At 40.9% G+C, this 17,476-nt stretch overlaps 1 protein-coding gene and 1 long non-coding RNA gene across 43 annotated transcripts in view; one reads left to right on the top strand and one right to left on the bottom strand.

Moving 5' to 3' along the window:
* The window catches only part of ERC1 (ELKS/RAB6-interacting/CAST family member 1), a 525,728-nt gene that overhangs the window by 33,142 nt on the left and 475,110 nt on the right, over nt 1-17,476 (bottom strand). For 40 of the 42 annotated variants that reach the window (XR_010598153.1, XR_010598155.1, XR_010598149.1 and 37 more), the window contains one exon: nt 5,339-5,527. Coding sequence is in view for 35 of the 42 variants with exons in the window: in XM_065582406.1 (XP_065438478.1) it covers nt 5,339-5,527 (189 nt within the window). In the remaining 7 variants the exon portion in view is untranslated. Of the gene's footprint in view, nt 1-2,989; nt 3,660-5,338; nt 5,528-17,476 lie in introns of those variants that run through there. The other 2 variants (XM_065582427.1, XM_065582399.1) reach the window with 2 other exon arrangements.
* Nucleotides 4,021-6,191, top strand: LOC135981225 (uncharacterized). The gene is made up of 2 exons (XR_010598157.1): nt 4,021-4,727; nt 4,963-6,191. It is a non-coding gene; the product is annotated as an uncharacterized LOC135981225 (long non-coding RNA).

Here is a 17,476-nt window from a genome sequence, read left to right as displayed (position 1 = left end):
TAACTCTCAAATGATCAAGAATAAAGTAACTGCTTAAAAAATTCCTTTGCTAAGCCTATGTTCCTTGTTTTCCTGCTATGTTGTTTCTGCAGGGGTTAAACTAGAAGCCCTGAGTGCCCACTGCTTAGGTGGGACTGAGGCAGCTTGTGTAAGTGAATGGGGTGCTCAGGAGGTCTCAGATACTAGTTCTGGAGTCTAAGGTGGCTGGACAGTGGAGTCCATATCCCAAGCAAAGGCATCTGAAAAGAGTTCTGGGCCTGGGAGGATGCCCTAGAGTCCCAGAACTGGAAGCAAAGACTAGACTCTACTTAGATCCAATTACTTGGAAGCACTTGAGTACACTCACAACAGACTGACCGTCATACAGTGACTTGCCCAGATCGTAATATATATAATTTCCTTTAAAACATTTAAATGAAAAGTCTAAAAAATGAGGAGGTAGCAAGTATGGTGAGGAGAGAAGTGCAATCAGGACTAACTGCCCATAGGAAGAGATTCTTTGGGAGATGAAATAAGGCTTCAACCTCACATAACTGTAAATCTGAAAAGAATTACTTGTGGCAATGAGAACAACTGCATCACATCAAATATCTGTGCTTTTTTTAAACACTTGATATCCAGAGCTTGCTGCATTTTTCTTAAAGCAATGGTCCAAATAATGTAAGAATTCACAGCTAACCTGGTGGCTGAACTTTGTGACTTTGTCCTCACCCACAACTATTTCACATTTGGGGACAATATATACCTTCAAGTCAGCAGCACTGCTATGGGTACCCGCATGGCCCCACAGTATGCCAACATTTTTATGGCTGACTTAGAACAACGCTTCCTTAGCTCTCATCCCCTAACGCCCCTACTCTACTTGCGCTACATTGATGACATCATCATCTGGACCCATGGAAAAGAAGCCCTTGAGGAATTCCACCATGATTTCAATAATTTAGCATCCCACCATCAACCTCAGCCTAGATCAATCCACACAAGTGGTCCATTTCCTGGACACTACTGTGCTAATAAGCGATGGTCACATAAATACCACCCTATACCGGAAACCTACTGACCGCTACACTTACCTACATGCCTCCAGCTTCCATCCAGGACACACCACACGATCCATTGTCTACAGCCAAGCTCTAAGATATAACCGCATTTGCTCCAATCCCTCAGACAGAGACAAGCACCTACAAGATCTCTATCAAGCACTCTTAATACTACAATACCCACCTGCTGAAGTGAAAAAACCGATTGACAGAGCCAGACGAGTACCCAGAAGTCACCTCCTACAAGACAGGCCCAACAAAGAAAATAACAGAACACCACTAGCTGTCACCTTCAGCCTCCAACTAAAACCTCTCCAGCGCATCATCAAAGATCTACAACCTATCCTGAAAGATGATCCCTCACTCTCACAGATCTTGGGAGACAGACCTGTCCTCGCTTACAGACAACCCCCCAACCTAAAGCAAATACTCACCAGCAACCACACATCACTGAACAAAAACACTGACCCAGGAACCTATCCTTGTAACAAACCCCGATGCCAACTCTGTCCACATATCTATTCAAGTGACATCATCATAGGACCTAATCACATCAGCCATACCATCAGGGGCTTGTTCACCTGCACATCTACCAATGTGATATATGCCATCATGTGCCAGCAATGCCCCTCTGCCATGTACATTGGCCAAACCGGACAGTCTCTATGCAAAAGAATTAATGGACACAAATCTGACATCAGGAATCATAATACTCAAAAACCAGTGGGAGAACACTTTAACCTGTCTGGTCATTCAATGACAGACCTGCGGGTGGCTATTTTACAAGAGAAAAACTTCAAAAACAGACTCCAACGAGAGACAGCTGAGCTGGAATTGATATGCAAACTAGATACAATCAACTTAGGATTTAATAAGGACTGGGAATGGCTGAGCCATTACAAACATTGAATCCACCCTTGTAAGTATTCTCACACTTCTTATCAAACTGTCTGTACTGGGCTATCTTGATTATCACTTCAAACTGTTTTTTTCTCTTACTTAACTGGCCTCTCAGAGTTGGTAAGACAACTCCCACCTGTTCATGCTCTCTGTATGTGTGTATATATATCTCCTCAATATATGTTCCATTCTATATGCATCCGAAGAAGTGGGCTGTAGCCCACGAAAGCTTATGCTCTAAAGAATTTGTTAGTCTCTAAGGTGCCACAAATACTCCTGTTCTTTTTGCATGATCAGTATATTATTTTAAATGTCTATGACTTATTTCAATATCAAGATTTCCCCCCAAAACATTGCCAAAGCAATAACCTTCACTGAAGGATACGTATGTGCTAAGTTTGACATTTAAAAACAAACCTGTTTTTGAGTTCTCTATTTTAAAAAAAAAACATCTGATACATGTCTTCACTGGCCAAAAACATTTTTGCTCGTTTGACAAATGCCTCAATGAACTTCCAATAAACTTTCCAAAAAATACTCACTTCTAGGCTGAGATTAAGCACAAGAAATTACAGTCCAAAATATAATTAATGAGAAAGTTAGATATACACCACTACCTCGATATAACGCGACCCGATATAACATGAATTTGGATATAATGCGGTAAAGCAGTGCTTCGGGGGGGCGGGAGGGGGGGCGGGGATGCACACACTGATGGATCAAAGCAAGTTCAATATAACGCGGTTTCACCTATAACGCGGTAAGATTTTTTGGCTCCCGAGGACAGCGTTATATCGAGGTAGAGGTGTATCTGAAAATAGGGCTTTAGAATGGAAGTGCCAGCTCAGGTTTAATTTCTACTGCATAGACTAACAGGCAGATTTGTATCTCTATTCTGGGTAGGATTTTTCAAAGTGCTCAACAATGGCTTAATGCTCATCTAGTTGGAGTCAATGAGTGGAGTTAGACGAGTACTTTTAAAAATCCCACTCCAAGTGTGTGAACATGTACACTCATGCATCGAAGAATAAATCAGGTAGATTTATATATGCTTAACAGTAAGTTTAATTTTGCATATATTGGGCAAGATAGCAAGGTTTTAACCCTGTCAGCATTACATGCCTTATTCTATTCTATTATGATACAGGCTTTGACAAAATACCAAGCAAAATGGGATCCTCTGTTCTGTTGCTTGCTTATATAGATCTCACGATGTCATTAGAGCCCTTTAATGTGAGATCACGTTTACCTGCATAACACTCTCTATGTATTTCATAGACATGACATTATAGAGATGTGATATATCTGTAGCTAAACATATTGAAAATTAACTTAAATATAGTGGCAGCTAGAAAGTCTGTGAATCACTATACAACATATGTCTGTTTGCACATATCTGTCCCATGGTGTGTGTTTGCTACAAGAATGTGTAGCATAAATGTCAGAGTACATTCTTTCTCCTAGCTATACACATAATCTACTCCAGCTGTCTGAGTAAGCAGAATTTGATGGTCTTGGATAAAGAGAGCTTTGTGTAAACATTAACTTTAAGAAGGGACCATGAGATGCCGGAAGTTCCAACATAATGGCTTCATTTCAACCCCAAGCCTCATCCCTTCATTCACTTTCATTCTCGCAACTCACTGAGTAAAGAAAATTCAAAACACAAGTTCACATTCTCTGATGAAACAAATATTGAATTGTCCAGTAAGAAATTGTCTGGAGATGGGAGAAAGAAATATAAATATGTAAGTTCATGGACCACTATGGAGTCTTAATAACACATAATCTCAGACATGAACATAAGGCATTAGGTCAATATTTTAAAAATAGGTGTCTAAAGTTAGGCTCCCGAATATTTTGGCTCTAAAGCAAGAGTCTTGATTTTCAAAGCTGCTGAGCATGCAGCAGCCCATTTTAGATGCTTAATTATGAATTTAGGAACCTAACTGAAGACATCAATTTTTAACAATCTTGGTCTTTGTGCCTAAAGGTCAACAGTCAGAGCCCAGCATTAATATTGCCTGGAAGACCCATACATTCACATACTGCAATGAGATCATCAGTAAGGTCACGGCTTCCGTGACTTTTCGTGACCTCCGTGAATTTTGCAGCGCTGGTGTGGCTGACCCCAAGACCACCCCAGCAGCTGGGGAAGCCCTGGGGCCAGCCGCACTGGCAGCTGGTCCCCAGTGCTGCCCTGGAGCAGCGGATCCCAGGCCGTCCCTGCCCGCAACAGTGGCGGTGGCGGGGCTGCCCCCTCACCCGCAACAATGGTGGTGGTGGGGCCACCCCCTCACCCACAGCAGTGGAGCCATGGGCCGCCCCCTGCCCAGACCAGTGACGGGGGTGCCCCAGGCTGCTCCCCGCCCACAGCGGCAGTGGGACCATGGGCCGCCCACCACCAGCAGCAGTGGGGCCCTGGGCTGGCCCCCACAGCAGAAGCGTCACCCCACGCTGCCCCCTTCCCTCCAGCAGCAGTCTTCAGGAGCGCCCCCCTCCCAGCAGGTAAGATTTAGTCACAGGTATTTTTAGTAAAAGTCATGGATAGGTCATGGGCCATGACTTTTTGTTTATTGCCCGTGGCCTGTCCATCACCTTTACTAAATATACCCATGACAAAAACGTAACTTTAATCATCAGACATACCTTCATAAACCACTGTACATACATATGAGGTAGTATGCTGGTTCCTAAGAACAAATTTGTTCTGTACTTTACAATGTAAGTATGCTACCAACTACACAATATTTAAGATTCATGTGATTAGGTTATATTATTAAAAAGGTTTCAGAGTAGCAGCCGTGTTAGTCTGTATCCGCAAAAAGAAGAACAGGAGTACTTGTGGCACCTTAGAGACTAACAAATTTATTAGAGCATAAGCTTTCGTGGACTACAGCCCACTTCTTCGGATGCATCCGAAGAAGTGGGCTGTAGTCCACGAAAGCTTATGCTCTAATAAATTTGTTAGTCTCTAAGGTGCCACAAGTACTCCTGTTCTTCTTTTTTTATTATTAAAAAGGTGGTTAAAATCTATTAATTGGTAAAAGTGAAGGGTAGTGACTTTTCACAGTGTTCCATCCTACAGAATTAAAGTTTAGGTAACATAGAGGTGAACAGATTCAGAATGGTTCCTACTGAGCAATTTTATTGCCCAACGGTGAGTGAATGCAACATGCCCTCAGTTGGAGCAAATACTGTAAAACAGGTACAATACCTAATAAAGGTTAAATGGCTATTGTTTTAAAAAGTAACCCTCCCACAATCAACTGAAGAATGAGCCATTTCTGGCTGCATTCACCTCTCATGGATTCACTTCACAGCATCTCTGTCTCATCAGCAAGGTCTGTATAAACACTTCAAAGATTCTACCACTGATGGACCTGTTGAAGGCTCACCTGTTCCTGGGTCATCTTCTGCAGCTCTTTCTCCCAAGCTGCCCGGTCATCATCCAGGTGGTAGGAAGCAGGTGGGGTGAGTCCACGCAAAATCAGGGGGTCACGGTCATGGCAGAGGGCTGTCAGGTGTCCAATGTACAACTTCAATTTGCTGCGATTCTGGTCAAGTTCTAAAAGGGGCTGAATTATCTAAGATAAGAAAACAGGAATAGTCAGGGTCGGCCTGAGACCCAAGCCACTGAGAAGTCAAAGACCAATCCATAAGTTATGAATCTCAACGTCCCATAATATGTAAAAGCTGAAAGAACACTGAATGAAATCCCCAAACCCTTCTGTCCTGTAAAATCTATTACTCTGGTCTAAAGCAGGAAGAAACGGAGCATTGAGAGGGCATGGTGATGCTGGCTGGCTTGTTAGTATGAAAAGTAGAGACAATGTAAGCTGAGAACTGAAACAGTTTTAACTGTATAGATTTAGTGTGTTTATTGCACAACACCACTCCATCCAGTTATCACAATTCCCTGCTTTAATTTTTTAAAGTGAATTTTGTGTTGGTGAAAGGTGCCAGATTGATAGACCTGGAGAATGAAGTCCGGTATTAGCCACAGAACAGGTTGTCTGTCCACAGCAAAGGCAACAGCAGAACAAATTCTCCTCCCACGTTGCTTTACACACATACATCAACCTTTTTCTTCTAATGATGCCAATTAGCATGAACTGAAAAGTTAAGTTTCTGAAATACAGACACCTCTACATTAGAAACTTCACTTACCACACCATGGCAAATACATAGACCACCAAATAGTCTTGAGATGGTGATGACATTCAGTCATTACCTGAGCAAAACTTAATGTGATGGCCTAAAAATGAAGAGCTCTAACAAGCACTATTTTATTTTATCTAATCTAAATCTAATCTATGCTCTTACTTCCAACCTTTGGATCATTCAGTCTCTTCTCTGAAGAGTCACTGTCTACCAAGAAATGGAGACCAGATGAATAAATGCGGAGTCTCACACTAGAATACTGGTTTAAACTGTTCTAGGTTTTTACAAAGGTATATTTTAAATTTAAATGAGCAGAATTATGGCTCTGTGGAATGTGGCCAATCAAAAATTGAGGAAGTGGAAGGGCCAGACTGTGCACCTCCTCTCAAAGAAATGAGGTGCTGAATCTGTATCTGCTGACATGCACCAGCTGTGAGAGTTGCAAAGACTTGCCAGAATGCTGGCAACTGTCAAAATGTTCCCATTTAGACATGGCAGAGGCTGCACCTGTCGCTTGTCAGCAGGCTCATGGTGTCTCTTCAATGGGACACCTCTGACCCTGCTAATGAAGGAGAAGCGTGATAATCTCTGAGTCAACAGAAACAGGGTGCTGGTATTACTTTCAACAAAGACATTGAATCCTACCCCCTCTAACAAGGCTGTTCTGGCTCACTTCTTTTGTTTCCAACACTGAATGGATTAAGTTCTGTGGAGTGAGAGGAGCTGAGAGCAACAGCTAAGTAGTTAATGGGTGTCAAAATCCTTCTGATGAGGACACAGCAGCACCCAGGAACATACAGCAGAAGGTTAGGGTCAACAGCATTTTAACACCTCATAGGAAATAATCTGGGAGAAACCCTGGTCTAGATGACAAGCTGAGAAGTAGAAAGATGAGGGTGAGGGAGGCTGGACAAGAAGACTAGAGACTAGGAAATCTTTTGAGGATGACTTGACAGGCCAGAAGGCAGGAAAGCTAAAATGATGAATATTTACCTCATGTTTATGCATTTGCTTCTTGCACACAGATGACACAACATTAACCAAACTATAGAATGGGGCACATAAGGTCCTGTGTGAACCCCCATCTGCCAGTTTGGGGATACCATTCACTAAAGTTGTACATATGTATATATAATTGATAGGTGTGGTATGACAGCACTGCAAGTCACAACAGGACAGGATTGATCCACTCTTGTACAGAGCAGCGGGAAGGTGTATTCCAGTAGCAACACAATTCTTGAGGTTTCACACTTCCATGTCCAAATACAACTGAATTTCAGTCCATTACACATCCATCAGATTTGTCTATTTAGTGAACACCTGACATAGTAGCATTCCATTCCCCCAATTTCTTCTAGTTTAGACCTTACATACTATTTCCTACTAAAAACCCACTTCTAAGATTAATTGCATTTCCTAAAATGGCAGACTTGAGGCCTCTGATTCTCTTGATGTGTTCCCTCTCTTTGTTGCTCTTCTGTTCATCTACAGGTCGAGGTATAATGGAGACATCATTTTCTGTAAAATAATGACTTACAGAAATATGGACATTAACAAGCTAATGTCTAATGATTAGGTGGCTAATCAAGAAACTTTCTAACCACCTTGTATTCTCTTTCAGATAACAGATTCTATTAGGCATGCATGGGATGTATGGATTTCAAGTCAGTGTCACAGATCTATCTAACTATTCTTATTCAGTAGAGCCCTGTGTGATAAGGGAGTAGCAGGACTATCTGACTGATCATTATAATGGATTTTAGTATGGAAACTGAACTTGATTTCTCAGGGACAAGATCCCTTGCAAACCAGAGTACATTTATGACTGTCTCCCTCATCTGCTTACCTTGGGTGTCCCTCCCTTAGTGGAAATTAGCCATATGAGGCATGTGAAAGTTCTTAACTAACGGAGCTCCCAGAGCTGTTCACAGAGCGATCATTTCTCTCCCTTGGGACTCATTAAATCCTGCCAGTCAAGTAGGAAATGCCTTTATCTCTGCGTTCCTCCCATATCTAATTTGAGCCGGCCACTTAGCAAAAGGCACCGTGCTTCCCACACAGCAGAGCTGCCACTACCTTATCTCAAGAGGGTGCAAGAGCACTTGCTAAGTGGAAAGGCAGAGCAGCTCTGGATTCATAAACCAGGTCACATTTCTGCATTCAGCTGTAGAGCTTTCTAGGGAAACACTGGATGAACTGGCTTCCCTAGAGGCATGGAAATATTTTCCAAAACAACCAATCTTCAATAACTGTAATGATACAATTAGACCATTTCCATCAGAACACAGAATAGAGTCTGTTTAACAATTCTTACACACACACACATACACACACAAACACACACACACACACACACACACACACACACTCTCTCTCTTTATCCTCAAGCTCAAAACACTATTAATGCACAGTTAAGGTTGAAAACTTATTCCATCTACCACAAAAATTCACTACAATGTTAAAGTGGCGACATTAAATGCCTGACAAATCTGAAATAAGAGCAAACCATTTTAAAGTTATCAGCTGACAAAGAAATGTGGAAATGGATTTCAAAACAAATTCAACTCAAAAATAACTTGTCCAGAAAGTTTCCAGAAAGTTTTAACTTTGGACAGAGTGAGCAAGACAAATTTAAATCTAAATGTAGTTTTGCAAAAGATATGAAGGAGTGAAAATAGGGCTTAGAATGAAATAGCTGCTGCTACCTTAACTGTGGAGTTGCTATTACTTTATCACGGTTAACCTATATGATAGTGACAATATTTAATAGCTTCATTTTGGTAAAAGCTTGTCTGAGACTTGATAGTCATGAAGCACGGATAAGACAAGACATGATATTTGTACTGACTGTGGTTGGACAGACCTATCCAAATGTCTGCTTATTTCTTTTACTGGGAGAAACCAATACACCTCAAATATGGAGACTGTGGTGTCCAAATGTTTATCTGAGAGAAGTCAAATATAAATATGCAAAAATATGTAGGAGGATGTGTGAAAGGGCCAAGTGTGATGGTAACTGTCTATAAATGGGTAGAGAATGAGAAATATTTTAAGATAGGTGTAACTGCACTCACACTTGTCAGAACCTGACATGCTGATCAGATGCTGAAATGTACAACTCTGTGTATAGGACTGTGTGTGTATGGGAGGAGGAAACAGAAAAAAATAACAGAATCACATTGGCATTGCAAAGTCAGCACACTCTACTATATTCATGCTTGGCATTGGCAGGACTGCTTTGGGTAACCCTTCAGCAGCATGGCAGTCCTGCTATCAAGAGTGTGTGCATACTTACTGTGGATAACATTGTAATACCCATGAAGGAACAAAGCAGATAATGAGCCTTCAGTTTCACAATCAAATAATTCACTGAACTGATAGTACAGTGGGATGGAGGACTGTCTATAGCTTCTTTTCTATGCACTTTGGCTGAGTCCCCTTCCCCATGTCCTGTTTAACTCAAACACAAAATCATTATAATAAGGACGCAAAGTACCGAAAGGACAGAAAAAGATGAAACAAAGGAAAGGTAGTGAAATTGGGAGATATTCTGGAGGTCAAAATAAAATTAAGTGAGATCAGAAATATAATTGGTCTTTTTGCCTAGTGGAGCAGAAACAGGAAAACGAGTGGAGGGAACAGGAGCTTTCTAAGGAGTGAAACCATTCATGACACACTCTATATACAGTTTGCTATCTGGAACTACAGAGTTGTGGACTAAGCCCCACCTGATGGTTTCTTTTAGTAGCCTGTAAGGATATAATCCTTAAAAGGAGTTCCAAAATAATGAAGAGATCTGACACAGTGCATGACCGAAATGCAACCAAGCTGAGGCTAGCCTTCTGTGGATAGCCTTTCTCCACCTATCAGCCATTTCTGACAGAAATATGCAGGGATGGGACACTATTTTCAGCCACCCTGATGTTCAAACCTTGCTTCAAATGGATGCAAATATGCTGCACAGCAAGTGTACTCCTGAAACCTACCACTGAACACTAGCAGATAGGGATGAGGGCCATGAGTAGTCTATACATTTAAGGCATCTGGCAATCATAACTACTTGTTAAAGAGCGTGTAAGAAGGAAAAGGACCTAAAAAAAAAGAGTGCAGGTGGGAGGTAGGGATGGGTGGAGAGTTTAGCTTGTGGCTGCAATCCCAGAGAAAACAAACGCATCTGTGATTTGATATTAATATTATCAAAAAGAGAGATCTTGGCTATTTGTTGAAATGCAAGCCAGAATGTTTTTCTTTCTCCAGTTGAAAGAGCTGAGAAAAAGCAAGAAAACAAAATGATATCGTCTGGAAATATTTGCATGAAGGCCTGAATTAATCCTGCTCCTTGGTCAGAGGATTCCAGTTTGTTCAGCAATCACTGCAAGGGTTCAAATCCAGCCATGGTGTCACCACTAAATTCAGTGGAGTTATACAAGGCATGAATTTGGCTCAGGAAGTGCAAAGCTTTCCTCAAATCATAGCAATTTATCACTAATGTCTTCCCTTCATTATTTTAAATGGAAACAGAAGAAAGCTCTCAAAAACACACTGCCTGACCTAAGTTCAGCTGCTGCTGCACTGAGACACTTGGTTTCTTCAGAGAGACTGCATTACTGAAGCTCAGGGGCAGGTTCACTTTCCTGTAGATTTGTTTTTTTATAAGAAAAATGGGTTCAAATCTACCCTCCATCACACACTCCTCACAAAACCAAAACAAACCAAAACAAATGAACAAAAAACCATGTGAGGAATTGGAAGGGATCTTGGCTGCTTTGGCAGAACTGCCTTTCTCAGTATCATTTCTGCCAGAGTCAATCAGGAAATCATATTTATAAAACATTCTTTCTGAAATTTTTATACACCATGAACAAATCCCACAGATTAACATTTTCCAGAGCTCACTCCCTTCACCTTGGGAAAAATCCAGACTCTGGGGGGAAAAACAGGGAAAACACAAAAGAAGGTTGCGTTCTCCATCAACTCTCCCTGTTTAGAGAGTAGAATCCATGAAGATGAATCAAAAAGACTTGCAGTGAATTGCTCTAAGGATTTTTAATGTGTTTTAGAAACCCCTAGCTTTTCACAGATGTTTGTCCACATAACAAATCTATTATTCGTTTAACCCCACTGGCAGTCTCCACTTACAAAAGGCTGTGCGGATCTGAACAACAGGGGAAAATTGAGGAGTACTGCCAGAGTTAAATGGGGAACCAAGTTTGGAGCAGAAGGGACTGCTATAGGTCAGAACTGAGGCACACTGACAGAACTGTGTGAGTGTGGGGGCTATTACTAGAAGAGCAGGGAGTACAATAATTCAGGACTGAGGTGCTTTGGCAGAGCTGGAGGGGCTGTTTGCACACAGCCAGCCCTGCCTGAATTTAAACTGTAATGTCAACTTGTCACTTTCATGAGCGCTAACATTTACAGTGAACACCCTCCCCCAAATGGCTAGTATCACAGTGCACACAATACAAGTGGTCCGGGTCTCCCTTTTCTGTAATGCTCCATACTGTTAATTGTCGGTCTCGTTCTTAACTGAGGAAAAGCAGAAAAGTTAGTGACTTAAGGGCAAGATGAGATCAGAACATGGCAACTTCAAACATGTTTCTTTTTGTCTATTGTTTTTTCTCTTCTCAAAAAGTCTTGGAGTCTGGCAGCTCTGCAAAATGGTTCTGGAACAAAACAGGATTGAGAGAGAGAGGAATGGGGGTGGCTAACCACATGATTTCAGTGATGCTGTAGCTCCACACTGCAATTCAATGTGTCAGGAACTACTTGGTCTGGGAAATGTCATTTTGTTAGTTCCTTTAAGTTGTGACAGTTTTCAAGTTAAAAAGGCTACTTTTCAACACTAAATACAACTAACAAAAAACCACATAACAAACCACGGGTTGGGGATAGATATACTTGGGAGGTATTTAGTGTGTGACAGTATTGGCGTAGAAGAGGGAAAGTGTTCCCCCTGGCTAATGAAAATGGTAAGACAGCCACTCTGAGAAAACTGTGTTTGCAGATTGTGCGGTGAAACCACAGATTTAAATACTTGTTTCCCCACATAATTTTTCTGGGTGTAACCTGGGGGCAAGTGAAAGTTCTGATCCTACACACTTCATTAGATTTTATGTTGGTGGGATCCTTTTTGCATGATGGAAAGGGACTCTGAAAAGGGGGATAAGAAAGAAATAGGAGAGTCAGTTGGTGTCTGTGCTTTCCATCACACACACTTTCTAGCAGCTGATTCTCTAATATGTAACAGTGAGTAGCCAGAGACCACACCTCACAGTCCATGTTAAATATCAATTTTCCTTACTGTTCTGGTATTTCATCTATTCCTCCTTCCCATTACAAGGATTAATAGGGAGCAGTAGCAGATACAGCCTTTGCTTGCAAATATAACAATTGCATTGCATACACTCTGGGGATCTGTAGATGTGTGTGCTCTCATCATAGTTTCTGTATTCTTTTGTCTCTTATAGTCTGTTTTAGCATTTATCAGAAATAGAAACCCTTCCCTAAGTAACTGCCAGGGAACACAATCTGTGCTTTTCCTGTTCAGAGGAATTACAACTCTCCTGCCCATTGGTGAGATTAATCTGTCTCTCCTCCCTCTGATAGTCTGTGTGCACAGTGCTCTTCTAGCACTTCACCTGCCTCATGAGCCATTTTAAGCAATGTCACATGAAATCCACTGTATATCTGACTCCCTTGTCTCTTGCACTCATCTTTGGTTGCATGCATACATTCAAATGGCTATCCCAAGTAACATGGCTCATCCCTGTGTTATATTAAGCAGAGGGATGTGGTCTGATTGCCTGGGCCAGGCTACTGTGAGCTGGAACTGAATCCTCGTGCATCTCTCAGTAATTACAGTCTTTACCAGCCAGGAAAGTACAGCTTCTAGACTGGCTGCATGCCCTTATCAGCTCTTATTTTAGTAACTCCCCTCACAAACCTATTTTCACAGTTACTATTGGAAATGACTTCATTCTCTTATTAATGCTCCCCATATTGCTAGTCCCATTTTCTGTGTAATTTCCTCTTCTCCCAATTTATATCCTAATAGTATTGGAAGCAATGCACCCTGCCTTTCTTCAGCTATTCCCATACACGTATCTATTTCATGGATGTAAGATGGGTACCTGAGCCGAAGTCCATTCCTTTTAATGGTCACAACTATTAGCTCACTGTTCACAGAAACTTCTAGGCTTGCATGTCTGTTCTCCAACAGACAGACAAGAACTACAAGAGCTCTGGATGGTGAAACAGTAGGAAAATGACCAGCGACTTCAACACAGTACCATAAGCCACAACAGTTATGGCAGAAGCCTGAAAGAAACCAAGATGTTTGGGTTCACAATCCACAGCTGGTACAGAAACCAAACCACTAGCAGAAGAACTTGTCCAACTGTAAGACAGAGAAGAAACAAGACAGTCATGGAACTCAGGGAACAATCTCCTTTGGTTTAAATGAATGAAGTCCTTCTTGCAAGTGGTTTGCTGAAAAGCCCAAATCTTTATCAACAAAAATGAGCCATCTGTTCTGAATGTTTTAGAAAATATGTCTCTATTTGTGCTTTTATTTGATATGTGAGGGTAGCAGGAAGATGATCATTTAATTCATCCGAGACCTACAGATTACACAATTCCATCTGGAAATCTTAGTCTCATCATCCCAAAATCAGGAAGAAGAGGAATGATGCATCAAGAAAGATCAGTTATTTTGTGCTTGTTGATAAGACATAAAAGACAAGACATCTTGAGGATAGCAAATTAGCATGGAGTAAAAAACAAGTTAAAGAAATAAATGTATGAACTAGAGAGAAGGGTAATGGGCTGAAGGCATTCCAAAGGCTGGAATGTATGTTAGTCTGGAATAGGACAGCCCAGAAGAATGAGAGATGTGACATGTCAGGCTGAAGGACTATATGCTAAAGTGGGCAATGAACTGAGACAGAAGGTGGGAAGGAGATGACATCTAAGCAGAATGGTAAATAATAAAACACAAGACAAAATTATCAGGTTCATAAATTGCTTACTAAGAACTGGGACAGTAGTAAATATTGGCTTCACTGCTATGGCACTGGTACCTACACCACAGTGGTCAGGTCAAGTCACTAGGAAGGACAAGCTTTCAACAGAGCCAATGGAGTTATAGCAGAGAAGGTGCAGTATTAATCCAGTAGGCAGGCAGGGCTTGGAAAGAACAGTTACTTATATTATAGTAACCATGGTTTGTCAGGATGTTGTCATCTGTATGGATCCCACTGTAGGTGTGCATGTATCCCACGTGTGCAAGATCAGAATCTTTGGAATAGTAATGTCTCTTGTGCCCCCCTGCCAAAGGTATAGAGGACAGACCAGATGAAGCCATCCCTCAGTTCTCCCACTAATTTTGAATCCCAGATAAGGAGGACAACAAAAAGTGGGAATGGAAGATGTGTTTTAGAATCCACCTGGATGACAGCATCTTGAAGAACCACAGTTTCTATAAGGTAAGTAACTGTTCTCTTCTTCAAGTATGTGTCCGTGGGGATCCCCACTCTAGGTGACTGACAAGCAGTGACCCATCTGGAAAGTGGGACTGAGGAGCCCTGACTGTCACTAACTGAAAAATGTTATAACACTGACCTACCAAATTTGGTATCTGATCTTGCAATCAGGTCAAAAACATTGTATTTAAGAAAAGTAAGATGATTATTCCACATCGCTGCCTTGCAATTTTTGCATACAGGAATGTTCCTGAAGCAAGCAGAGGGCATAGCTTATGCCCTAGTGGAGTGAGCTTGAATATTTGGAGGACCATATGATAGCACATTGATATATACTACATAATCTATTTTGAACTTCTCTGAGAGGAGATGTTTTGACCCTTAGAAGCACCAGAGAGGACAATAAAAAGATGAGGATAAAGTCTAAAAAGCTTTTATTCCATCAAGGTAGGATAACAAGGCCCTTGAAACATCCAAGGTATGGAATTTCTTATCTCCTGGAGAGGAGTGGGGTCTTAAAAAAAAGATAAATTAACAAATTGATTCAAATGAAAGTCCAACACAACTTCGGGAATCAAGTAGGAATGCAGTCTCAACACCACCTGAGCTCTGAAATGTTATGTTTTAAAACAATAAAACTAGGGCTGTCAAGCGATTAAAATAATTAAGCATGATTAACTGTGTGATAAAAAAAATTAAATGAGATTAATTGCACTGTTAAACAATAATAAAATACCATTTACTTAAATATTTTTGGATGTTTTCTACATTTTCAAATAGATTGATTTCAATTACAACACAGATTGCAAAGTGTACAGTGCTCACTTTATATTTATTTTCGATTACAAATATCTGCACTGTAAAAAAACAAATAGTATTTTTCAATTCACCTAATACAAGTACTGTAGTGCAATCTCTATCATGAAAGTTTAACTTACAAATGTAGAATTATATAAAAAAAAAAACTGCATTCAAAAATAAAACAATGTAAAACTTTACAGCCTACACGTCCACTCAATCCTACTTCAACCAATCGCTCAGACACTCTTATGTTAGCATACATAAAACCATACTATTATTGGTAACAATGAGCAGTAATAAACCAACTATAGCACTCCCATTGCCAATGGCTAGCAGAATTTAACACTTGAGAAGGATAAAGGGGCAGAGTTGATGCTCATACAAAATGAGCATACTCTAAGAAAGAACAAAAGAAAAGGGTATCCAAAATAGATGAATAAGAGCACCTATGGGGATGAAAGGATAAGGTGGAAAGAATCCAGAAGGTAAGGCAGTGAGGCTACAGAGAAGATTGTCATGGTTTGTCACAGGTAAAGCACTTCTGTTAGATTTGCAGTCTCTGAGCACACAGTACCACACAGTGCAGCTGTATATATAGTACATACTTGTAGAGGCAGTGCTATGTTTCAAGAGAGCATGTCTACAATACTGCTGTCGTGCACTGAGTTAAGTATAATTAAACATTACCAGTAATTTGGGTCAGGTTCAGATGCCACAGTATAAACATTTAGTTACATGGAATAAATGTTTTGGTGGCCTCTAGTGTGTGTTTGTCTGCACTACAGGGACATAAATTCTAGTGTGCACTAGCGTGTTATGCACTAACTGGCCCATGTGGACGTGCCTGGTGAGCATTAAAAGTTCCCTACTGAGCACTAACATAGTACTGTTTGAAATGGGGCTACATCAACATGCACAGTAGAATTCTTAGTTCATGCCAGCAGGGTCCACACAAACCATGTAGTGCGCAACACACTAGTGTGCACTAGAATTTATGCCCCTCTAGAGCAGACTAATGCACCATGGATAAAAGCCCTTTTTCTTCAGTACTGAGCAGAGGTGTATAGATGCCCATGGCCAGAACAATTTCTTGAAAAAAAACAAAGCTGGCTTCCTATGCTATCAATCTCTTATGTTAATGAACTCGAATAAATTAACTAAATTTTACAACTGCAAAAATAAAAAATGGACTCTCTGGCCAACAAACCTTCTCTTTCTAGCATATAAGAAGTGGGAAGGGCTGTGGCACACTCTCTCCTTCTAGTATACATGGAACACTCTGCTAAAAATGTTATCACACTAGGGATCACTGGCTTGGGAGGCACTTATTACTCTCACACTCTTCCCCCTGCTGGGGTATATATGAAGGGCTTGTGCTTGACAGTCTTCTCTGTTGGGATATATTGGAGGAGAGGCCTTTAGCTACCACATTATCCTCAGAATATGTAGTGTTTCTTCTTTGCTTCTCTGCTGTGGCATGGAAGCTGAAGAAAATGTGTGTGCTTAACAGACAGGCAACCCACATCTGCCTTAATTTGGCAAACTTCTAGTCTGTGAAAATGGTAAAGAAACTCAGCACACTCATTTTCCTAAGCTTTCCTCCTTTCTCAGTATACCGGGTGGTCAATGGAAAGATCTTTTTGATCAGTATCTGCTACACCATCTTTTTAATTTGGAATGAACATCAGTTCGAATGACTCCTACCTTCATAGTTCTTTCTTCCTTTTCGCCATCAACTTACCTCATCTCTCCATCCTTAATGGCATTCTTCAGCAAGAGCTTTACACACATCCTAATTGCTTTACACACTTAACACCAGACAGTAACACACAAGCATTGCAAGAGAAGTGACTCAAAAGGAGTGTGAGATCACCAAGGAGTGTGAATTAATCACATTATCAATTTTTTTCCATAAAAGGGATTTCCTCAGTTCAAATCCCAAGGCATGAAATTAAAGTTTGACTGTCACAGGTGGAATACATTTTCCAGCTGATTGACTTGATCTGTGCAATGACACATATGTAATGTGGCAATAAATCAGGGGAATGTAGAGAGAAATTGGAGAGTCTTATTTTTTCTATTAATTTT

The sequence above is a fragment of the Chrysemys picta genome, chromosome 1 (genome assembly GCF_011386835.1).
Source record: "Chrysemys picta bellii isolate R12L10 chromosome 1, ASM1138683v2, whole genome shotgun sequence".
Classification (NCBI taxonomy): Eukaryota; Metazoa; Chordata; order Testudines; family Emydidae; genus Chrysemys; species Chrysemys picta.
This window is presented reverse-complemented; position numbering and strand designations above follow the sequence as displayed.